Source organism: Pteropus alecto, unplaced genomic scaffold (assembly GCF_000325575.1).
Source record: "Pteropus alecto unplaced genomic scaffold, ASM32557v1 scaffold45, whole genome shotgun sequence".
NCBI lineage: Eukaryota > Metazoa > Chordata > Mammalia > Chiroptera > Pteropodidae > Pteropus > Pteropus alecto.
Window position 1 is genome coordinate 29,032,997 of NW_006442491.1, and position 18,804 is coordinate 29,051,800.

Below are 18,804 nucleotides of genomic sequence, written 5' to 3' on the forward strand. Positions count from 1 at the left end.
TTCTTGTCCGTGCACACCATCCTCACATATACTTCAGGGTAAATCACAAGAAATCTGATGAAAATGTGTTAGTCACATAATGACTTCCGGGAAGGGGAGGGGGAGGCCGGGAGCTCAGGGTCAGCATGCGGGGTCGGGGTCAGGCTGCGACCCTGCTTTTTTTTTTTAAATGAAAAAATTATATTTTTATTATGTTTTATTTTTGCATTAAAAATCACAAGAGTTTAAAAATTCTTTTATTTAAATGTATAACATAATTTAAATTATTTATTTTTTAAAATTTTATTTTATTATTAGTTTCAAGTATACGGTACATTGGTTAGACATTTATATAGTTTATGAAACGATCCCCCTGATTACTCTCTGTCTTCCCTCTGGCTCTCCACCAGCCATTACATTACTGCTGTCTGCATCCCCTATGCCGTGCTCCCCATCCCCGTGACCATCTATCAACTACTAATTTGTACTTCTTTAACCCTTCACCCCTTTCTCCCATCACCCCATCCTCCTCCCCTCTGGCCGACACTAGATGGTCTTCTATATTTGTGTGTCTGTTTGCGATGAAATTGTTCCTTTCGTGCCTTAGCTTTTAAACTTTTCCATGGTCCAATATCTTTTCTTTCTTCATCCCTCCTTTCTTCATCTCCTCTTTGCTTCCCCATATCTCCTTCTTTCAAGACTCTCTCCGTTTTCTTCTATTTTTTAATTTTTGTGCTGTACCTTGAGACCGTCCCCTTTACTGAAGGCCCAAGAAACAAACTCACCAGCCCTTTTAGAGATGGATCTTGAAGTTGATGGAGCTCAAACTTCAGTGCCCCTCACTTGAGCAGCCCCTTTAAGACTCTGGGAGTGGCCCAAGTAATATGTTCACGTGGTCACGTGATTTGTATTATCTGTCAAAGTAAGATATTCTAACCATAACCAGTCCTACCGCCCTCCCTTTCCACTCTGACTTTCCCTGTGTCACACTTCTCCTGGGCCAGGCGGTGACAGAATGGCTGCTAGCATCTTTGGCATCCAGCTACAAGGAAGTTGAGTTGGGGATATATTTAGTTTAGAGTCAATGGCCTATATTTAGGTTGTTCTCCGTCACTTCTATGTATTATAAGTTGACGCTCTCTGTCCTGATGTAGGAATGGCTCTTAGCAAAATTCCTGTCACCTACTACTGTGCCAGTTCTCTGACGTGATGACGCTACATCATGGAGCTAGAGGTTGTGTTTTAATGGAATGTATCCACCCCAGAAAAATGCAGGCGGTGGAAGAGAAACAAGCTTTGAGATCTATGAAGCCAGAAAAATCTGTCTGTGGAAAATTCTTCCAAACATCAGATACATAAATTTATAAATATATAAAAAAAAATCACTTCTTATGGAAGCCTGTTTACTAGCAAGAATATACTCAATAATTCAATATGTACAATGTTAAATGCAGCATGCATTTTTTTCTTTTTTGATGGAATTGTACAAGAGAGAATGTATTTGACTTCCTGTGTTTTAAGGGCAAAAACCTGTGGTAGAACTCCAAATATCATATACGGCTGTACGTTCAGGATGTATCTTATGCAGCCCAACTACAATCGAAATCAAAATACAATCATTGTTTGGTTAGCTCTATTCAACAAAAGACTGAATTATCTTTCCATAGGAATCAATTAGTTTTTAAAAATTAATTAATAATTAATCTATATGGATTTTGTGTAATTTGTGATATTTGTTAGCTTTTCTAAATTTACAATCGATTGTAATTTTCTTTCTCATTTGAAATAATATTCACTTTTTAACTGAATTCGTATTCATTTTTAAAAGGAACTCTAACTTCATAAACTTTAGGGTATACAAAACTGGGATCTTAAGCACCTTATGACAAGTGTCACCAGAGTTCTCAATCTGCAGGATTTTCATACTCCTCTCTCCCCTTTTTGGCATCACTAGAAGACCCAATGACTTCTTCTTCTCTGAGAACTGCACACAGGGAGCAGATGTGAATTATTCAGCCTCAGAGATATCAGACCTCACAGAGCACTTTATTAGGGAAAGCTGGAGGCTTCCAAAGGATGAATGGGGGCCCTGAAAGTTAAAGAGACAGGGTCACACACTGAGAAAGGGTCAAAGGGTGAAGGACATTATGTTCAAAGAGAAGCTGAACTGGAGGAAAGGCAGTAAGCAAATCCTGAAGTTCACGTTTGGAACATCCAAGGTCTTGGCAGCTGAGATTTGGCCAGTGGAAACCAATATGGAGCATCAGTCAGGCACACATGGAGCAAGCCTGGATTATGAGCCAAATCCTGGAGGTTGTTCCAGTTCAGGTTATCATATCCAAAAATACGATGAAACCATGAGACAGCAAAATAGAAAAGGATGAGAAGTGACGTCAGAAGCATGGCCAGGTGAGGGGTCTCCCTGGATCTCTCCCCTTGAAATAACAACAAGCCGAACATCTGCAACTCAAAATAGAAAAGAATGAGATGCTTAGGCCCTAATCCCCTTAGGAACCGAATCTTGCAGTTAGTGGAAAAAGGGAAGTGAGAACATTTCTACATCTTTTCACAGGACAAAGTCACAGTGGAGTGACTTTGGGGGCTCCTAGAGTGATCGTGTGTTTTGGTTTTCCAGTAGAGTCCCCGTTTATGCCTGTCGTTCCAGTATAATGATTAGTGGCACCTCCTTCCACTCTCTCTGGTTTCTTGGTTTGGTCAATAAAGCATGTGATTGTCCAGGCTATACTCACCTTAAGAAAGAAAAGGAAGAGAATCAGTGAGGAGATTCGGTGAGAAGTAAAGGCCTAGAGTGACTGGCTGGTGCCTGGTGCCTAGCGCTGGGCTGATTCACTGGGCCTTCTCCTGACTTGGTATTGGACACTCCACCCCTTCCGCTTCCTCTCTGCACCCCTATTCATTTTATGCTTGCCAATTGTGACTACTGCTTCCCTTCCCACCCTCTTTTTCCCAAAACATCCTCTACTTGTCCCATCTTACCTCCTGATTGGATTAGTTAGATCAGCCCCAAACCTGCCAAGTTCTTGGAATAGACCAGCCAACACCCAGACCTCCCAGCATGGCCCTGGTGTGCATGGGACTCTGGGACCCCTGGGACTTACATTTTTTTTGGCAGATGTCCTGGCAGACATATTTAGATTGGAAGTTGTTATTGTTCCCTTGGCAACCACCATAGATGAATCTGAAGCACATCTGAGTATTTCTATCATACCACCAGCGTGGAATGTAGGCCATGCACGGGCCCTCTACTTTTGGCAAACTGCATATGTCTGCAGGGAGATTGCAGGGTAGAGCAGTTTGGGTGCCTGCTCCCTAGAGAACATCCCAGGCATGTGCAAAGGCACATGTGTGATGCTTTCAGAGCAGCATATGCCTAGAACGTCCATCCCACCCTTGCTCACAGGGTGCATTGCTTTTCACGCCTCAAAACCCTTCTCAGACATCAAACGCTTCTATGACGTCTTTCCTGGCTCTACTCTCTACCCCGTGTTTTTCTTGATTGCTTCTCAATCTTGCACAAACATTTACCACTTCTATGTAGTTATTTGTTTATATTTTCTGACACTTCCATGAGGACGTGAGATTTATGCCCTATGTCATCTAGGTACACAAGTTCTTAGCAGATAATTTGGCATCGAGTGGATGCTTCAGGAATGTTTACTAACTATGGGCAGTGAACACATATTGCAATATATTTACGACATACCGTTGAATCATACACTTCCGGCTTATTGGATTTTGTTGCCCAATGTTACCTCAATAATTTTTAATAATAAAAAAGAAAAAAGATTTAAAAAAACGATCTAATGTATCTTGAACTTCAAGAAGCATTTATAGAGCAACTGTTTTGTGCATAGTGCTGTGAGGTACAAATAGAGTTCCTTATAACCTTATAGTTTAAGATCTTTCAGATGTTAAATCACGAATCCCTTTTCCAGGAAAACCTTTCCTGAGTTCCCTGAGTTCCACTGAGCAAGGGAAGCCCTTCACGGTGTGTCAGGGGCACCTGTAAATATTTGTGGAATGAATGCATGGATGAATACTCCTTGATGGTCTTCTTTAAAGCCTAGGGATATGGGCAGAGAGAAAAAGGTGGTTAGGGAAGGCACCCTGGATTTATATAGACAGAGAGGCCTGGAGGGGAAAAAGCCAGGAAATAAAAATCGTGTACGTGTCTCTTATAGCTATCCTATCACCTGACACCATAGCAGCATTTCATGGGATTTCATGGCTTCTTGGCATCTCGGAGGATCACGAAGCTCAACCAAGAGACCATGTGGTCTAATGCCCTCATCTTCCTTACAGCTAGGGAAACTAAAGCCCATAAAAGGAAAATGATACTACTCATATCACACACCTAAATAGCAGCATAAATGAAATAAAACCATGATCCCCACACCCACCCCAGTCTAGCACTGGTAGGATTTGTATCAAGTAGAAGACACACCCAGACCCTTGGTCAGACACCAGCCATCAGTGAAGCAGGGGAAGGGTCCAATGATGCCGATGCAGCTGGGCTGAAAGTGCGGGCAGGGGAGGAGGGCTTTGGAGAGTTGGAGGGATTTGTGAGTTACCTTCTTTAAGGTTTAAACATTTCTTTGCACAGTTAAACTTGCAACACTTCATCCTCTCCGGGCAGTGTTTGCTCTTCGTACACTGATTTATTTCTTGGATTTCACATTTTGTTCTCGATCTGGGACACAGTCCTGAGGGAGGGGAAGAGGGGACCTTGAAGGGGTCAGAGCCCTCCAGTCATAGGTCCATGGGACCACTGCAGAATCAGGGAACTTGTCTTCACTTCATGGCGCCGGAAAGTAGGGACCTTCAGAGCGCTCATGATTTTCACACCGCTGCCCCGACCCCCAACCCCATAACGACTCACTATCTTATTGCTAAACCCAGCCCTACCCCTACCCCACGGCCCAGAGAGTTTCAGGGGAAAGGACGCTCTCCCCTAAGATGGCCCTGATCACTCTGCTTCCTGTGTTTGGAAGCTCCTTGCGTGCGGACGGGGGCACCACAGGTCTTGGTGACGGAGATCTTTGTTTCTGGAGTCAGAGGACCAGGCTTTTGAATCCTGCACAACCCTTGGTAAGGCAGGCACCATCTCTGAACCTTGATTCCCTCATTTGCCTACAGCACTGTTTTGAGGATCAATGTGACAAAGCTTGTCAAGCCGTTGTCAAGCTGCCTGGAACGTAATAACAATAACTAGTACTGATGAAATGCTCACTGGTCCTTGCCCCCTTAGTCCTCATTACGGCGCTACAGGTGAGCCCTCTTAGTATTCACATTTTATAAACAGAGGACTCTGAAGCACAGGGAGGAGATGTGAACTTGCCCAAGGTCATATGACTACTAAGGAACGGAGCCAGGATATGAACCTGCGATGTATGGCTCCACTGCTGTCTGACTGTGCTATATATTTAGCTGCGAATTATAGGGGTCTTCACATCTCACCATTTCGAGAGACTTCCAGAGACCATTCTTTACCCCCAAAGGCAAGAATCCCCTGTGGGTGTCGGTGTGGGAAGGCTTTGGGGGGCTGCAACGGGAAGATTGGGAAGCTGGAGGGGGTGGTGCTGCGGGAGTGGCCTTTCTTATGAGAAAGACCCTAAAGCTTCCCAAGTTCCCTTAGTCCCTGTCGTGAGCTCCAGGTCCAGGAACTTCCGTGAAGTGAAATGTCCTCTCAGAATGACAGTGGAGAGTCAGTTGCCACAGACTCAGACTCCTGCATTCACCGAGGACATCTTACCAGGAGGAAGGGGACTGAAAGGATGACCCCAAACATCTCCCCTCTCCCACCCAGGATCCCAGGCTGAGGTGGGGAAAGCGTTCCTCAGCCCTAGAATTCTTTGTTCCTTCCTCCCAGCCAAGTTCTGTTCCTCTACTGGAAGGGCTGAGTCCCCAGTACTTACTGTGAAAGAACCCCTGAACCAGCTCAGGTTCCTGGACACCCCCCAGAAGGATGAATGGCACCAGGATTGGTAGAAGTCCCGAGAGCCCCATTTTAGGAGGGGCCAGCCTGGCCAGTGGCACCAAAACTAAGAACTACTTCTGAGCAGCAACTGCCTCTGAGCTTTTGACGGTCCTGGCGCAGCCTAACACTCCAGGAGCCACATGTTGCTGGAGACAAGCCAGCTGCCCTCCCGCCTCCGGGGAACACCAACTCCCTGAGGCCATAGGTGGGACTAGCTGGCACCCACAGGACCAACTTGGGGGAAGGGGTTTCTTATAGGTAGCACAAAATCCTCAGCGAGCTGAGGCTCTCGCTGGCTCTCTGGTCAACCAGAGAGAGAGCAGGCGATGCTTATCTGGGGGCTCCTTTCACGGAGGGGGTGTTCGATTACCGGGGCTTCCGTTTTTCAGGGAGAGTTTGGAAGTCAAGAATAAGCCTACTTCTCGTCTTTCTTTCCATTCTTTCTCTTTTCCAAACATGTCTATGTTTGTGTCTGCTTATTTTTCTCACACTATTTTTCTTCTCTCTGTTCCTCTTTCTTTTACTCTGTGCCTGTCTTTCTCTCTTTTTCTTGTGTGGGTCTCTTTCTCTCTGCCTTTCCATTTCCTTTCTGTCTTTTTCCCCTTTCTTCTCTTTGGCCCACCCCGCTAACTATGGTCAAAGAGTAAAGGTATTGTCATGCATAGCATATAGAGAAGGAGACAGGCTAATTCCAGATTGAACTCAACCTTCCAGAGTATCTGTCAAGGTCATGGTGCTTTGAAAGTAGGAGAGAATATTAGAGCGAACAGAGAGGTTCCATTATCTAGAGCGGTTTGGAATCGGTGATGCAGAAGGTAATAATAGATGTCAGTTATGACCTCAGAGCCCGTTGCATCAGTGGGAGTGGCCTGAAGATCGTTCCTTTGAAGTTTCCAATGTAAGGCCTGAAGCATCAGTAAGACGTTCTCTAAGCTCACCTGCAGCTGTAGGAGACAGTTCTGGTGCACATTTCCCCCCTAATCGATTTTTTTTTAATTGAAGTAGAATTCACATCAGATAACAGTAACCATTTTTTAAGCGAATATTTCAGCAGCTTTTTAGTATCTTCATAATGTTGTGTAACCACTATCTTCATTTTATTAATTCAAAACATTTTCATTGCTCCAAAAGAAAACCCCATACCCGTTAGCAGTCACTCTCTATTTTCCCCTAGATTCCTCCAGCCCCTGGCAACCACTAATCTACTTTCTACCTCTATGGATTTACCTACACTGGAAACTTTATATAAATGACATCATAGCGTGTATGACCTTTCGTGTCTGGCTTCTTTCACTTAGCATAATGTTTCTGAGGCTCATCCACAGTGTAACATGCATTAATGCCTCGTTCCTTCTTATGGCAGAATAATATCCAGTGCACGAAGCAGTGATAGCTTTCTGCTTCAAGCATCAGAGTCTCTACGTCAATGCTGTAGGTTTTCTCTGGCTCCTGGGAGCTTGCTTAGCTTACATGCAGAAAAGTCTGGAATAATGAGGGATTTCATACCCCCAGGCATCCAGTAGGGGATGGGAATCAGTGGACACAGGCTGCGGCTTCCCCATAACTGGAGGCAGATGAAGAAAATGTGGAGGCATGTTTTACAGAAGGTCCCCAGTGGGATAAAGCTACCGTTTCCCACGGTGGTAACGAGCTCATAATCGACTCCTCTCTTTCCTGCATCATTTTCCCTGCCCCCTACTGTCATCTCCCAAATAAACTACTTTCACTTACGCCCTTGCCTTAGGATTGGTTTCTGGGGGCTCCAAACTAAGGTAATGCCTGTGGACCTTTGTCTTAAAAGGGTTTACAATTTTTTGAAGAAACAGAGGATAACAATATCGCCGGGGCTCTCAACTTTCAAGGTGCTGATTTTCTTCACTCCGTTTAATGGTGTCTCCAGAAGCCTCGATAAGTTTTTACTCTCCACAAACCATGATGTGCCAACAGATGTGAATTATTCAGCCTCAGAGGCGCAGGGCCAAACAGAGTACTTTATTGAGAAAAATTGGTAGCTACACAGGTATAAACAGGGGGCTCCAGAAGTTGAACATAAAAGAAGGAGGCATAGGGATGGCATCAAAACAGGCTGATATTGTGTATGAAAGGAGGCTGAGAAGGGGAAAGGGGAGGCAGACCCTGGCGTTCAGTTTGGGGAAGGGCTGAGGCCTTGACATGCTGGGAGTGGAGCAGTGGAAACCACCCTACAGCATCTGTCGGGCACACAGACAAAGAGCCTTGGATCCAAGCCAAATCCTGGCGGTTGTTCTGGCGTATTCTCATGCATGTATAGTCTTTAAGCCTGTTGAGAATGTAAGACACGATCAGCTGAACATCTTGAGCTCAGCTCATCTGTGGAACTAGTCTTGAAATTTATGTTTGTACATCTTTCCGTAGGACATGAAAAGGAAGTGGTTTAACTTTGGGAATCTATAAATCTCCTTAAAGAAAAAATGGGATGTGGATAAGAGTGGATTGCTAGCAAAGAGCTGTAATGAAAAAATTGATGGCCTGGAAATTGACGGCCTGGGGTGGATGGTCAACATATCCAGCGCGAGAGTGGCTGTCCTGTGACCTCTCTGAAGCTGGGTCTCTGAGATTTTATCAAGTCTGCATCTTCCCTCCACCCGTCATCCTTGCCAGCTTTGATTCACATCCCTTCCTAACTTCAGCGTCCAGAAACCACTGTCTAACCCTCTGTGAGATGTATTCTTGCTCCTGAATGGAGCTGGTTCTGTCAGCTCCTGGTCTGCCGAGGATGTGGCTCTCCTGGAACGGACCTGCCAACACCCAGACATCCCCGCATGGCTCTGGTGAGAGCATGGGAGCCTGGGGCCCTTGGGACTCACGGTTTTTGAGGCACATGTTCTGGCATATGTCTTTGGTTTGGAAGTTGTTACTGTTTCCTTGACAGCCGCCGTAGATGAAGCTGAAGCAGGTATCATTATGGTTATCATACCACCAACGACGAAAAAAAGCCATGCAGGGGCCAGAGTCTTTTGGCATCTTGCATACATCTGCAGGAAAACCCCAGAGTTGAAAGCTTAGAGTGCCTATCTCGAAAAAATGCAGCTGTTAATGTCCCACGAGCAACTGCCATAGATGAAACTGAGCAGGCTCCTTACGCCTTATTACACATACCTCGGAGGCCCAGCTTCAATGATGCATCGTGCACGTTTGCAGGGGGGCTCCAAAGTGGAGCTTTGTGGGTGTCAACATCCCAGGAGAACACTGGTCCTCCCTTTTTCTTCTGGCCTCATTGTCTCCCCTGAGAGTAAGAAGGCTCTGGTTTCAAGACTCTGCTCCTCATTCAGTGTGTGCCAATTGAGCTCCGGAATGTTACCTGTCTTGTCCTGGACTTTCTTTTCTGTAAAATGGGAATGCAAAATCCCACCCTGCTGGCTGCACCGGGCTGCCCTGAGGTGCAAGTGAAGCCACCCTCAAGGGCTTCTAAGCTGTGAGCTCCACTGTGCCTGGCAGAGAGAGTAGCTCTGCTCAATAAATATACCCTGAGTGGATGAAAGATATGGAAGTGCCTTGAAAATGACCCATTATAAGCCATTTACTCTGCCATCCAAACCATGCCAAGAAAATACTACGGGGATCGTGACCAAGGGCAAGTCCACGCAGGGAAAGCAGGGGGTGGTTTTCCACATGGTCAAGCACCTTTTCTTCCTGCAGTTAGCTTCAGCCCTGCTACCAGTTGAATTGCTGTCTCAAGCCACCCCCATTCATATGTTAAAGACCTAACTCTTGGTACCTGAGAATGTGACCTTATCTGGAAATAGAGTAGTGGCAGAAGTAATTAGTTAAGATGAGTCATGCTGGAATAGGATGCATCCCTACTCCCATATGGCTGATGGCCTTATAAAAAGGAGAAACTAGGACACAGACACACATAGGGAGAATACCATGTAAAGATGAAGACAGGTCTACAAGCCAAGGAACACCAAAGACTGGCAGCAAACCATCAGAAGTTCGGGGAAAGCCATGGAACACATTCTCCCTCATACTCTGAGAAAGAACCAACCCTGCCAACACTTGATCTTGGACTTCCAGCCTACAGAACTGTGAGACAATACTCCTGCTGTTTAAGCCACCCAGTCTGTGGGACACTTTGACAGCAGCCTTAACAAACTGACATAGGTCCGAACTAAACAATGAGTTCCATGAGGGTAAATCCCTCAGCTAAACTGTTAAGTCCTGTTGATTTTTACTTCCTTGTGGTTTGCTTCTCTGCCACTGTCTTTAAATTTTTATTTACTTATTTATTTTTCAATTACAGTTGACATTCAATATTATATTAGTTCCAGGTGTACAGCATATTGATTAGACATTTATGTAACTTATGAATTGATCCTCCAATAAGTCTAGTACCCACCTAACACCATACATATTTATTACAATATTATGGACTATATATTCCCTGTGCTGTATTTGCCGTCCCTGTGACTATTTTTATAACTCTAATTTGTACTTCTAAATCCTTTCACCTTTTTCACCCAGCCCTCCCAACTCCTATCCCGTTGGGTAAACCTCAGTTCATTCTCTGTATCTACGAGTCTGTTTCTGTTTTGTTTGTTCATTTATTTTGTTCTTTAGATTCCACATATAAGTGAACTCATATGGCATTTGTCTTTCTCTGTCTGACTTATTTCACTTAGCATAATACCCTCTAGGTCCATTCGTGTTGTCGTAAATGGTAAGATTTCATTCTTTTTATGGCCGAGTGATATTCCATTCTATATGTACCACATCTGCCACTCTCTTTAATTTAAGTCTCAGGGTCTCATGCCTGGGCTGTTGAGATAGCCTCAAATTGACTTCCTGCCTCTGTCCCTGGCCCCTCCAACCCATCCTTCATGCTGCCCACCAGAGAGCAGGACTTGATGGATCTGAAACGAAGCTGATCACATCCTTCCACAGCAAAGAGCTAGACTTCATGACAAGGTCTTCCCATGACCCACAGGCCCTTCATGACCTGGCTCTTGCCAGTGGCTCTGGCCTCCTCCCCTACCACAGACCCTTCTGATCTCTTGCAACCTTCAACGTGCCATGCTATGCCACACTCTGCACCTCACTCCATATTCCCTCTGCCCACCCCACTGTTGTTTGTTAGTGACACTCCTATTCTCCCTTCAAAACCTTTCTCAGACACCAATTCCTCTAATGTGTCTCTGACATTATTCTACATCTCACACTTCACAGGTGCCCGAATTGACCCTGCATTTTTCTATGGTCCTTTGACTCTCATGAGCATGTTTGTCATTTATTTACATCTTTGGTCTCATCTGTGAGGCTGTGAGTTTCTAATGAACAGGATTGTCTCTGATATCATCTTGAAACCCCATTCCTAGCAGGTGGTCTGGCAGAATGTTGAGGGTACAACAATGAATGAATAAAGAATTTTTGACCTGGATTGAATAAGTCATTCATTGAATACCTACTATGTGCTAGATAGATGCTTTAAGAGACAAAGAAAAGGCATGGCCTCTGCTATTTACAAGCTCCTGGTCACAAATGACAAATAATTTAAGTTCCTACATGTCACAAGGCTATTATATGTCAGGCAATGCTCTAAGCACTTCATGTCATCAACGGATCGGCTCTTCCAAATAACCTTTAACATTGGTCCTTTTGTTATCTGAGGAAACTGAGGGACAGCAAGGGAAAGCTGATAATTTGCCCAAGACAAATAGGCTGGTGAAAACGGGAGCTAAGATCTGAACTCAGGAAGTCTGAATTCAGAATCCCTCACCTGCAGGCAAATGAACAACTTACCACCCTCCCGCTTTCTCCTTCTGTTCCATTGTCAAGTCCTGTTTACTTTACATCCTAAATACCTTTCAAACACATCTCACTCTTCTCCATCCCCTCAGCTAACTCTCTAGTCCAAGCTACTATTTTCTTTCATTCTGAAGTCCTTGAAGACATTCTGTTCCTTCTCTGTAGGCATAGTAAAAACCCGGGCATGTCACCGCCTTCCTCAATGGATTTTCATTGCTCTTAGGATTAAAATGAGACTCTAGCCCACCAGACATTACCTACCTGCTATCTTTTTTTTCTGTACACCATGCTCATACTTCCTAGGGCCCAGTATTGAATACATGCTATTCCTTGTGCCTGGGAAGCCCTTCCACCTACTTTTGGCCTAAATTTCCTACCTGCCCTTCTGAACTCAGCTCCAGCTTTACTTTCTCAGGGAAGTTTTCTCCAACCTCCCTGATCACAGTGGTCATGACCTATTATGAGTCTCAGAGACATTTGATAAATATTTGTTAAATGAATAAAGAAAGTATCTTTGATAGTCTTTCTGGGACGCAGGGAGGTGGGTATGGAATGAATATTGCAGCAACAAAGGAAAAACCCTGTGGTCTGGAGTGGTTCAGGGAGGTTTCCTGGTGATGAGTCAGATTTGTATAGGCAGAGAGATGGTCACTCTGGAGCAAAAAGCAAAGCTGTACATATTGCTTCATTATCACTTGCAACAACAATATAGTGGGCCAACAGTGGCTACGTGGGGACTCAGAAAATAATAAGAATAAAAAGTAGTCAAGAGATTACCCAGTTCAGTCCCACCCCTGCACCCGTCTTTGAATGGGGAAACTGAGGCCCAGACAGAATGAAGATATCACTTAATGTCAGACATCATATTAGGGACAGTGCTGAATGGAGATTCTGGGTCTCCCGTCCAGCAATCTTGTTCAGAGACCGGCCCTTAGCGAACTAGGGACAATGCCAGCCCAGATGGGCAGAAAGTGAGGGCATGGGTTGAAGGATGGGTTCTTCTGAGGGCCTAAACATTACCTTGTTGGAGGTCTAAACATTTTTTTCCGCAACTGAAGACACAACACTTCTTGTTTTCCGGGCATTGTCTGTCCTTTTTACATTCATCTCTTTCTTTGAATTTACATTTCTCTCGGATTCTGGGGCATCTCCCTAGGAAAGGGACAACCTTTCAATCACGAGTCTTAGAGGGTACAATGCCCACTCTTCCCCAGACCCAAGGCATGCCTGGGGAGTCAGAAAGTCTGCTTTTGCTTTGCTTATCCCCAGAAGTCCTCTTCCTCAAGGTGTGCTCATTCATTTCCCAGCACTGCCCACACGACTCTCTCTACCTTCTAAACCCATCCCTAGTCCCACCCCCAAGTCTCATCCTTTGGAAGGATTTCTCAACCTTGGCACTAGTGACCTTTGGGCTGGATAATCATTTGATGGGAGGGGAAGGGCCTTCCCGTGCATTGTAAGATGTTTAGCAGCACTCCTGGCCTCTACCCACTGGATGCCAGTAGCACTCCCCAGTTGTAACAACCAAAAATGTCTCCAGACATTGCAAATGCCCCCAGGAAGGCAAAATCGCCCTATGGAAACCACTGGCCTAAATGAACCTGCTCATTTGGGAGTGGAGGAGTCAGTGTTTGGAAGTTCCTCTGGGGGGCGCTCTTGTACAGTGATAAATAGATCACTGACCCTGGCTTCAGACTGGATTTTTAAATTCTAACTCTTGGTTTAACAGATCCCCTCTCTGAACGTTGATTTCTTCATTCGTAAAATCGTTTTAGCCTTACAGAGTTGCGAGAAAGAAATGAGACAAAATGTGTAAAGTATAATCATAACAACTGATGCACAGTAACAGTAACTAACATTTGTTAAGTATTTACCATAAGCCAAGCATCTTCTAAGCATTTTAAATGTGCTTTCTCATTCAATCCCCATAATAGTTCTATGAAGTAAGTTCCATTAATATCCTCATTTTGCAGATGAGGAAACTGAAGCATATGGGATTTAAGTAACTTACCGAGCTTACATGCCTACTAAGTGGTGAGACCAAAATTTGGACCCACCAAGTCTGACTTCATATTCCTCTTTAAACTCCTATTTTCTGTAAATGGTAACAATTATCATTATTACTATATAGTCATGGAGTATTACTGTCTTAAGTTCAAAGGAATGTCTAGATACTGTCCTTTATCCCAAAGTCAGGAACACTTAGGGATCCAGGAATCCTTTATAGGACTGTATTTGAAAGAATCAGAAGTCAATAGGGATGATGCCCAGAGAAAGGGGGCTATTTTTGTGGTGGAGTGAGGGGAAGATCCCCTAGGCTTTGCAGATTCCTAGTCCCTCCCACAAATGCTATATCCTGTGGCTCTTCCCACCCTCTCACCTCCTGCCCCCAAGAAAGACCCTCTACTTCAAAGATGCTGAAAGTGGGGTTTGCCTTAGGTCTGGATTCTTGCATTCGTGAAAGAGATCTTCCACAGAGAGCGAAATAGGAAGAAATATTCCAAATACCTCCCCCTCTTTCCCAAACCCAGGGCCAGGGCTAAGATGGTGAAAAGCAACTCAAGTCTGAGAAATAATTTTTCCTTGGTCTTTCCTCCCAGCAAACTTTCTTCTCTCCAGGACAGGTATTGAGGCCCCAGTACTTACTGGGAAAGAGCCATTCACTCAGACTTGGCCCCTGGACAGTCACTAGAAGGGTAGAAAGCACCAGGATGCTCACAAGTCCGGGAGACACCATTCTGAAGAAGAGCTGGCTTGTCCGGCGGTTCCAGAACACGAAAATGTCTGGCTGCCTTTGTCCAGCCTATTCCTTCAGTAGTCTGTATCTTGGATTTGCGTTCTGGAGTCAAGCCAGCCACCCCCTTCTGCTGGGAACACCAAGTTCTTGAGATCATCAATATGACTAGTTGGCATCTACAGCTCACGGCACTGGGGAAGGGTCTCTTACTGGATGGCTCCTGATCCTTAGCCACTTAGGCTGGCCTGGGCCCTCTAGTCAATGAGGGGGGAGTGGGCAAAGCTTGTCTCACTTTCCAGGCTACCTTAGGAGTGAATGGAGTCATCTTCGTAATTCTGAGAGTTGTGGAGTGTCCTCAATCTTCAGTTATTTCTCATTTTATCTGCACACTAACTGGCACACTGCTTTTGTTTGTCTCTGACAACGTGTCTTTTGGATCTCTTGGTATCTCTTTTGTTTCTCTGTGCCTCTCTGTGTCTATGTCTGACTTTTTCTTTTTCTGTGGGTCCCCCAGGCTCTCTGTGCCTCTTTCTCCCTCTCCCACACTTTCTTCCCATCTTTCTCCCTTTTCTCTCTGGGTCACTCATATTCTTTGACTAAGGCCAAAGAGTAAAGATGTTACCACAGAGTGCGGTGTGGAGGAGGAAGCAGGGTGATAGCAGAGTGTGCAGATAATATTTGTCAAGGTTGTGCTACTTTAAGAGCAGGAAAGAATGTCAGAGCTTACAAGGAGCTACCAGCATTGGTGCAAATGTCTTGTTGTCTGAGGAGGAACTGTGAATTGAAGAGCGCTTCCTAAGAGACTACAATGCAATAAAGGTCAATAATGCCGGATTCTAAATGGAACAGTGGCAGGGCTGCTGGCAAGTGTGTGCTGAACTACTTGGCAGCTTTCTAACAGCCACGGGATCCACAACACAAGCCAGTCAGTCTTCCTAGAGGGAGAGACACTCTTCAAAGAGTGAATGTCATCTGTAGAGTTCCCATTTTCTTCCCTAACTAAGTATTGCACTTTGGGGCCAAACTTTGTTCTTGAACGTTCCTACCTGTTGGACAGAAGCTAGACAAATCCAGCTTTATCATCAGCGAGTGGCTATATAGTCACAAAATTTAAGATCACAGACAGAGCCCCTTAGCCTATTGGTAGTGATGTTCTTGGCTAGGAATGCCTGAGACACTCAGGCACGGCTGCATTTACTCTTGTAGTAAGCCCCACAGACAGCCCTCCCTACCACCACAAGGGCCAATGTTGTGGCTGGACCAGCCCTGTGGTTCTTATTATGATTGCAGGACTCTCCTCTACAAAACCATTAGGGAACTTTGAAGAACAACATTTATTACTCACAGATCCTGGAGGGTACATGGCAGCCTGGAGGGCCACACAGCAAGGTTGAGGGTGGAGGGAGGGGAGACAGTGCAGATCTGGGGCTCTGCCTTTATTAAGGTCCAAGTGTAGGGTGTCTGGGGTTTCACAGGTTCACTCTTTATTAGAGAATTTAAAGCATAAAAGTGGGAATTAGGGCATGGGAAGGGAGAGACAGGGTCACTCAAGAGGTCAGTTATCTAGGGTACTCAGGGCTCTCTAAGGGAACTTCATGGGTGGGAGGAGCCTGGTTCCTTATCTAGTAGTTATTTTGTTAATATCTGTATCATACATCTGGCAATATGTTTATTCAAAATGGATGCCCTTGAAATCAAAAGCTTGATGTCAAGCACTTACACTACAGAATCCCATCTAAATCTACAGCCATGCCACCCTGAACATGCCTGATCTTGTCTGATCTTGGAAGCTAAGCAGGGTCAGGCCTGGTTAGTACTTGGATGGGAGACCACCTAAGAAGACCTGGTGTTGTAGGCGTAAAAAAAAAAAATCCCATCTCACCAACATCACGATCTCACTAGAACCCAGAAAGAGTCCAGGGAATGGAATTTCTAATGAACAACCAAGACGTCTTAAGCAGCGCCGTCTCAGCCCAGGAGGGAGTGAAAAGCTGAAGTGTCGAGGTGGAAGGACTCTGAGGACCATCGAGTCCCATTTTCTCATCTTACAGATAGAGACCATAAGGCCCTGAATAGTGACGATGCTGACTCAATGTCACTCAGCGAGTGTCAGAGATAAAGTTAAGAGGGAGCTGAGCATTTAAGCTCTTGCCACTGGTCACTAAGGAATCTTCTTATACTGGTGTGGATATAATATTTTACTATAGAGTTGAAGGTAGAGAGGAATAGTGCGTCTAAAGAGAATGAAGGTGATGTCTTTAGTGAGGACAGAGGCTGAAGACCCACAGAGTCTGTAAATGTCCAATGGGTCCGATGGCCCCCAAATAAGGTGAATCTTTCTCTAAATTTTCTTGAAAGTAAATGAAAACTCAGAATTTCTAGTTGTTCTATCCCGTTCCGTCTTGCCTAATTTCCCGTCCTATCCAAGGATCTCACTTTCCAAGTAGGTGAGATAAAATTTATGTCTTTGGACCTGGGATAAATGACATTTTGGGGCCCTTCCCTCACCTAATTTCTTGGTGAAGCCTGGGTAAGGATCCGCCTGGGTCTTTGTCCCTCCTCTCCTTATCTCTCCTCATTGATGGTTACGGTGCCCTACCTCTGCCTTCGCCATACTTCTGTTCTAGGACCAGTCCTGGACTTAGAATGAGGGACTCCAAAGAGCACCAAGGTAGATGTCTTTTACCTGGAAATTTCTGCTTGTTCATTAGACCAAGACTTGTCACGTGCTCTAACTTCCTGTCACTGGTTTTCTGTGTTGTTCCCTGTGCTGAGTTTCATATCTGTGTCCATGAATGAACTCTGAGTTGCATTGAACAGATCTACACCTAGAACCTGGTGCTTAGAACATGAATAGGCCCAGAATAAACACTCAGTACATTTTGCTGGATATGCAAGATAGGTGGGAGATTGGTGGGTAGACATATGGATGGATGAATGGCTCATAGGGTAGTGAATGGGAGGATGGTTGGATGAGTAAGAAGATGGATGGGTGAGGGTAGCATGGATAATTGGGTGCATGAGTGCATGGATAAGGATGGATGGATGAATGGCTGGGTGAAGGAAGAAGTAGATTGGGTTGAATATAAGGATGGTTAGGTTATTGATGGGATGAGTGGGTATACTGATGGAAGTTGTTTAAATGGAAGATAGATGAGTGAATTGGTAGGTAGATGAAGGGGAAATGGTATAGAAATGATGGGGAAGTATGTTGATGGGTGGTAGAGAATGTGTGTTTGTGTGTGTGTGTTTGTGTGTGTGTGTTTGTGTGTGTGTTTGTGCGTGTTTGTGTGTGTGTGTGTGTAAGATGGATAGGTAGATAATAGGTAGATGGAAGAAATGCTGTATTTAAAATGAGCAAAGGTAGAAGGAGGATGAGTGAAAATGTAAATGGATGGACATATGGGTGAAAAGATGGATGGGAAGATCGATAAGTTGAAAGGTATGTCAGTTAGAGGGCTAGATGAGTGGATGGATAGGTGAGTAAATGGATTGAATGGCTGGTGCATAGGTGCGGGGGGGTGGAAATCTGAATGTATGTATGAAAACATTAACCATAAGTAAAGATATGAAAAGGATTAAATAGAGAATATAGTACTCTGAAACAATACATTTGAAAATAGAGAGAAAATGGGATCCATTTTAGCAAAATATAAAAGACAAAAATTACAGAAGGGGATTTAGAGAGCTTGTACAGGCTATAAAATGAAGTACAAAAAAAAGTTAGTTAAAATACACCACTATAGAAGGAACCTTATCTAGATGCTTTTGGAGCTTTGTCTAACCTTAAAGGAGCAGAGAATTGATATATTATTAAAAATATTGCAGATCATTGGAAAAGTAAGGAAATTTCCTAACTAGTTTCCCATGCTTGTTTTTTTGAAAGTAGTATGACTCAAATAGCAGAACAAATAAAAGTCATATACCTATTTTTCTTTTGACCGTAGATGTGAACATTCTAAATAAACTATTTGCTAAAAGAACCAACAGCATATTAATACAAGTATACCTCCATATGATTAAGGTAATTCTAGAAATACAAGGATGGTTCGACATATGAACATTTAATAATGTAAGTTGTTATATGAACAAATTGTAAGAGAAAAATTATTATATGACTAGATGCCTAAAATGAATTTGCTAATATTCAGCAGTAATTTCCAATAGCAGCCATAAATGAATAAAAAAGAAACAACCCAAACCCAACAACAAATGTCATTTTATACAGCAGAAGACATTGACTTTAAAATAAAAAAACTCCATAGGGATAGTTGCCATCACCTTTATTTCCAACATTATTTTGGAG

At 44.2% G+C, this 18,804-nt stretch overlaps 1 protein-coding gene and 1 pseudogene across 1 annotated transcript; one reads left to right on the forward strand and one right to left on the reverse strand.

Moving 5' to 3' along the window:
- Positions 1–1,883: 1,883 nt before the first annotated feature.
- On the reverse strand, positions 1,884–14,498 carry LOC107196398 (eppin). The gene is made up of 5 exons (XM_025039731.1): positions 14,408–14,498; positions 12,782–12,913; positions 8,824–8,991; positions 4,572–4,703; positions 1,884–1,963 (listed from the first exon to the last, which is right to left on the reverse strand). Exons 1-5 carry the CDS (start codon positions 14,496–14,498, stop codon positions 1,884–1,886), a joined length of 603 nt encoding a protein of 200 aa, XP_024895499.1.
- A 1,739-nt stretch (positions 14,499–16,237) lies between these two features.
- LOC112471165 lies at positions 16,238–16,356 on the forward strand (annotated as a pseudogene).
- Positions 16,357–18,804: the final 2,448 nt, after the last annotated feature.